The 6069-nt window shown below is 40.4% G+C and overlaps 1 protein-coding gene across 1 annotated transcript; it reads right to left on the bottom strand.

The window, feature by feature from the left end:
* Positions 1 to 656: 656 nt before the first annotated feature.
* Positions 657 to 2964, bottom strand: LOC127807101 (uncharacterized). The gene has a single exon (XM_052344725.1). It carries the CDS (start codon positions 2944 to 2946, stop codon positions 805 to 807), a length of 2142 nt encoding a protein of 713 aa, XP_052200685.1. The 5' UTR covers positions 2947 to 2964; the 3' UTR covers positions 657 to 804.
* Positions 2965 to 6069: the final 3105 nt, after the last annotated feature.

Here is a 6069-nt window from a genome sequence, read left to right as displayed (position 1 = left end):
AAAGGGTTGAAGAATTCAATAGAAAATTCGGAGTTCTTCGAAGGAGGTTACTACAACGCCGCCTAATTCAAGCCCTAAAGGCTCCACTCTGACACCAAGTCCGCCGGCTACCACTTCATCGTTGAAGACCTCATCGAATTCCCCAACGACGATGCTGTTGCTGCCGACTACAGCTTCAACTCCTCCACTGTCACCAGCACCGACACCTCCATTGTCACTGCCCTAGACAGCTGCAACTCCTCCTCCAACAGTGAGCCTCACTTTGTCGCCGACGTTGGTTGCCGAGGCTTCACCGACGCTCAATTCTCAGGCGACCTATGTGTCCTGGTAAACTAATAATCTAACCGTAGGCTTGAGAGAAAGAGAGAAGACAGGAGAGAGAGAGAGATGCAAGATTGGGGGGGGGGCTGTTTTCCGTGTTTTGGGTTTTTAACTGTGTTTTCACCGAAAACACCCAAAACAACAAAATGTTGTTTTGGGTTTTCTTTACAAATTTTTTCATTGTTTTCGAAAATGTGTTTTTGAAAATAACAAAGAGAACACATTTTTAGTGTTTTGAAAAATTGAAAGCTCAAAACGGGTTGAAAACAGCAAAAAGAATAGGCCCTTAATTTATGATGATACTTTACAAAATACAACTAATAAAGACTGTTTTTATATCGTAACTGAGAAGCTTTTATTTATATGCCTCGACGGACCACTGCCGGCACAAGCACAATTACACTACATAATTCAAGACTCTTTCTTTACATAATTCTTTCTGATAATTACGAATTCCTTCTGATAATTACGAAACAGTCCTTACTAGTTACTGGCTTCTTGCCGATAGGCCGCCCCGCACTGGCCTCCTACTGCGGCTGAGGGCCTGGCGGCGCTGAGCCAAGAACTGTCGCTGAAGTTGCAATCTTCATCAACCGCTTGCTGCACGTCGGCCGCTCTCATGGAAGCGGGTCCCCAAGTCGGCGTCCCGTCCTCATAAGGGTTATGGGTCATTCTGCTCAATCCAGTACCGTCCGATCTTATCGTAAAGATTTCGCCGAAGGGCTGATACTGAGAAGGGATGGAGATTGGTTCGGCCGACACGGCGGCGTAGTCTGATGTAAAAACGATGCTATTTCCGTCCGGGCTAAAACACGGGTGGTTGATTCGTCCACCCGACCCGCTGTCCAGTAGCTTCTTGAGCCCCGTTCCATTCGGGTGGATCATGTATAATGCGAAACTCCCAGAACCCGGGTTTTCCCGATCCGATGAGAAGGCAATCCAATCACCATCGGGGGACCAGTTTGCCATCGTATCGTCCCATGGACCGTCGGTAAGCCTGTAGAGCCCGCCCTTCTCTCCATTTACAGCGTCCATTATGTACAGGTTCTTGTAACCCGACCGACCGGATCGGAAAACAAGCCACTTCCCATCTGGCGAAGGTGACGGGAAGGCGTTGTTCTCGGTCCCCTCCGTCAACTTTTTGTGGCTCAATTTGTCGCCCTCAATGTTGATGGAGATCACGTCAACTTCGGTGCCCACGGAAGCAAAATAGGGTCCAGCGCTAGTGTATATTACCCCTTTCCTTACTGGATCCCATGCAGTTCCGAATAGTGTTCCGGAATAGACACAATGAAGGCCCGACCCGTCCAGGTTCATGACATTAAGGCCTTGGCGATCTAGATAAGCAATTCGATCACCCTCCGGCGAGAAAGAAGGAAACGGTCCGTCGATGCGAAAAGCAGATACGTCAGGTAGTGGGCTGTGGATGTTTTCGAGTAACAAGTGGGTATCTTTCCCCCCGTTGCTCAGCCCTCTGCATCTATGGTACCCAATCCGAATGAAATCGGGGGAGAGAAACGGGTTATAGTGATGGGCTTTGGGAGAAACGGGTCGAGTGACCTCCCAAAATTGTTCCGAAACAACATCGTATAGCTCTATGTGGCGATACTCTGAATCGGGTCGCCTAGTTGCCATGGCAATGAATCTCTTGTTGGCCGGCGAAGTCGCCGGAGTGAACGCATGAAGGCCCGGTGGAGTGACTCGCTGAGTCACAACTGAGTCAACGCTGATTTTGCCACTTTGAGGAAAAATTGCTCTGTAGACACTCCACCAGCCATCGTCACCAACCCTGTGAAAGTAAAGAGTGGAATCGTCCACCCAACACGGCCACCCACCTTGCTCTACCACCTTGACCCGGTCGGAGCCGTCGTGGGTCTTGAAAATAAAAATATCAGTCTTCAGCTCTTGAATTTCGCCGCTCCACCCTCTCTCTCCATACGACGCCACGGCCGTCCACGTCTCCGACGGCGACACGGCTGGACTGAAATCGGTCATCCCATGAGGCGTCAATCTCCGAGTCAACCTGGTCCGCAGGTGAGTCGAGTACACCGCTGTCCAACTCATCCTCGGGGCACCGATGTTTTCATGTGTCGAAGCGTATATCAGATGATCACCCACCAAACTGGGCCTATCCTTCATCGAATTCAAACCGTTGGATTGTTGATCCCCGACCAAAGTGACTTGAACCCGATTCGAAACCTCGAGCGCTGACCTTCTTGTGGCGCGAGCAGGACCGCCATGGTAGACTGCGTCGAGGCATATAGTCGAAGATCCGTTCCGCTCAGAGACGTAGATCAGGTTGATTGGCGGCGGCAAGTCTTTGTTTGTGGTGAGGATTTGATTGTTGGGCAGGATGGACAGCGACGATGATGAGATCATAGATGGGAAGTGGCCGTTGTAGTTGACGGAGCGGCCGTCGGTTATCTGAAACTCGTAGCCGGATTTGGGCGTGGAATCGAACTGTATCGGGAGAGTGAAGACGTCGAATTCGTAGCCGGAGCGACCCATGGTGTAGAAGAGAATGGAGCTGCGCGTGCTTCGGCCTCCATGGTCTACCGTCCCATGGGATAATAGAAGGAGCGAAGCGATTACGGAACAGAGAGACAGAGGTTTCTTAGTTTTCATGGTTTACTCGTGCTCTTTCTCTGGGCCTTGCAGAGACTGTTGCTCATTGTAAACTTCACTTCACTGAGCTCAAGCTGAGTTGAGGGGGATATGGTGGGACCACACCACATATTATCGGATTACTGTATTTATTATTTTATTAATAAATTATTATATTATGTCCATGCTCTCATGTGCTCGTTGTAATCCATAAGTCAGGCTTATTAGATAAATTAATCAAAAGTTTCCCAGTTATCTCATTTCAGACCTTACTTGGTGTTGGGAACACATTCACCTAACTACTAATCGGATATTTATGACAAGAATAATGATATTTAATTTGAATTAGACATTTCAAATTAAATAATGACCTTATTACATTTCAATTTCTATAATTTACTTATTTTTCAAATGAAAATAAGGTCAAATTAGCCCTCTTCCTTTTAATTTTGGTCAATTTAATTTTTATCTTTTTACTTATATATAATTCACTCTTGAACATTTTGATGGTAAGAGGGAGGGTTGTTACACTCTATCATTCGAAGGAGAATTAATCATTGCATAAAAGAAAACGAGATCAATCCTAACTATAATCTTTGAGATTGTTAAGAGTTGAATACCAAGCCATTAAACAAAAAAGACCATTAATAACATTGAGATAATAAAAGTCTTTATTTTTTGTTTTAATTGAAGGTTAAAGATGAAACTGTTAGTATTATCCTCTTGATTACAAAACCATCAAGGAAGGAAGAGATATAGAAAGAGAAAAGCAATCGAGACACCTTATTCATATCATTGATGATGGGCGATCAACAATAAGATATCCCTATTGCCATGGTGTTATACCTCATCTTTGATCACTCTTAACCATGAAAGAGGTGGTAAGTCTGGTATTTAAAAAAAATCTAAAGATAGTGTGTTATTTGTAGGAAGAACTATAATCTGGTTTAATAGTCAATGATAATCACTATATTTCTTCAAACTTTAAGAATATTATTTGTAATTATCCTTAATCTTGAGGTACAGTCACATTTTTTCTTTTAAATAAGGCTAAAATACACTCTTCACACCTCTGATATTTGAAAGAAATACACAAACATCCCTAACTTAAAATAATAATAATAATAATAATAATAATAATAATAATAATAATAATAACGAAACCTAAGAAACTTTATGAAACACACATCACCTTCCCCCTTACAATAATAAAATAACTGCTAAATTTTTACAAATGTATAAAATTTCCTTTCCTTATCTCCTTTTTCTTTCTCTTTCTTCCCCCTATATATATATATATATTGGCTTATTGGCTTTGGCGAAACTCTTTTCTCTCATCCAGTGGTTATGGACTTATTCTTTATTCTTTCTATCTTTACTTTCTCTTTCTCTCGTGCAAGCTCCTTCATATTGTGACAATCTCATCAATTGCAACATTGGGTTGCAGCAGCATCGATTGGGGGTTTGCATCTTGTGATAGGGTTCGGCTAGTGGAATCTTTGTATGGTATATATTTATGTAAATTAATCATACATCCCCATCCATTTGGGTAAATTAGTCATACACCAAATTTAGAGAAAAGAAGAAAGACCAAGGCCATGGCCCAAAAAATCTCTTAAATTTTTATTTTTCTCCAAATTTTTTGCTAAATTTTCTCAAAAAGCCAAGATTAATTTGGCAAAAAAAAATAATCTAAAAGATGTTTAGTCCAAAGAACTAAAGATTAAGGAATATCTGGGTCAAAAACATAAAGTTTAAATAGTGTATGGTCAATTATTTACTTAACGTTGTTAGTAACGGATAGGATGTTATGGTTAATTTTTAAAAATTTAGAGGCTAATTGGGTTAATTTTAAAGTTTAAAGATTGTCAAGCCAAATAACCAAAATACCTCTATCATTAATTTACCCTATATATTTACTTTTGAAAATATATTTTTGTGTGCATATAGTTTATGTATATGTTTATATTTTGAAAAAATAATGATATGTATTTTTTATTTCCAAATTTTATACATTTATACATACATAATTTTTTTTTCTAAGAATGCATATGTAAATCTTTGTAATTATATATATTTAGCCTAAATTTATATACAAATATATTTTTAGTAAATATATTATATATTCATATATATGTTAGTTTAAATTTTTATATATTTCGTAATTTTGGGTGTTTCAAATGAATGATCAGGCTTGGGCTTGTAGCGGTAGGAAACAGGCTTCAGCGATCAGTCCGTCGGGAGTGACTGACACTTGCAAACACTCTGACGCTCAACTAAGTAAGAGAGTAAATTGACAGAGTATCAATAGACTCGAAAAGAATATATTTAGGCTTTTCATAGAGCTAATTTATATAAAGAGAGAAAATATTCCCCTATATGCATGCTCGCATCAGATGTTGCAGGGGTAATGAAACTAGATATTCGGTGTCGATGGAGCTCACTAATGGTGGTATGGTGTCGATCGAATCTTTATTAATTATAGATAGAATCTATCATTAATGATATTAACGATGATGTGATCTCCTATTAATAAGAATAGGATCTGAAATGGGCACAAAAGGAGCCAATATATAATGTAGTGATGGCTGCTACAAATTTACATAAGACTAAGATCGGGCTGAGATTTGGCCTTAAATTGTGATTGGGCAAAAATTAGGTCCCGGGCTAAACTGTCCTCGAGCCTTTTGAATTGGGCTTAAGTTTGGTTAGATTTGGTTTTGTTGGGTGGGAACAATCCATTGGGTATTTGTTTTTTAATAATAGTTGGAGGTATTTTCATGTCTTTGCATGAAATATTAATTTTCTTATTTATTTGATTTGAATTAACATTTTTTAAATTTAAATAACATAAAAGATTTAGAAAAAGAATTATATTATTTGGCTGGCGATGCTCCACGAATTATGCCTATGGCAACATAAATGTGAGAATGCCAAGGAATCTAATACGCACCAGACAACATCATGAATTAACAAGCAGATAGAGGGCCGTTAAAGACAGGTCAGACGTACGATCATGTCGAAGATTCCCTTTTCCTCGCAGGCTTTTGGCCTTTAAATGCGAACACGTGCACTCCCTTCATCTCCAACACGTGCAAGCGCAAGCAGGCCTTTCTAACGTCAAGTGTGAACACGTGCTTCGAA

Source organism: Diospyros lotus, chromosome 8 (genome assembly GCF_014633365.1).
Source record: "Diospyros lotus cultivar Yz01 chromosome 8, ASM1463336v1, whole genome shotgun sequence".
Classification (NCBI taxonomy): Eukaryota; Viridiplantae; Streptophyta; class Magnoliopsida; order Ericales; family Ebenaceae; genus Diospyros; species Diospyros lotus.
This window is presented reverse-complemented; position numbering and strand designations above follow the sequence as displayed.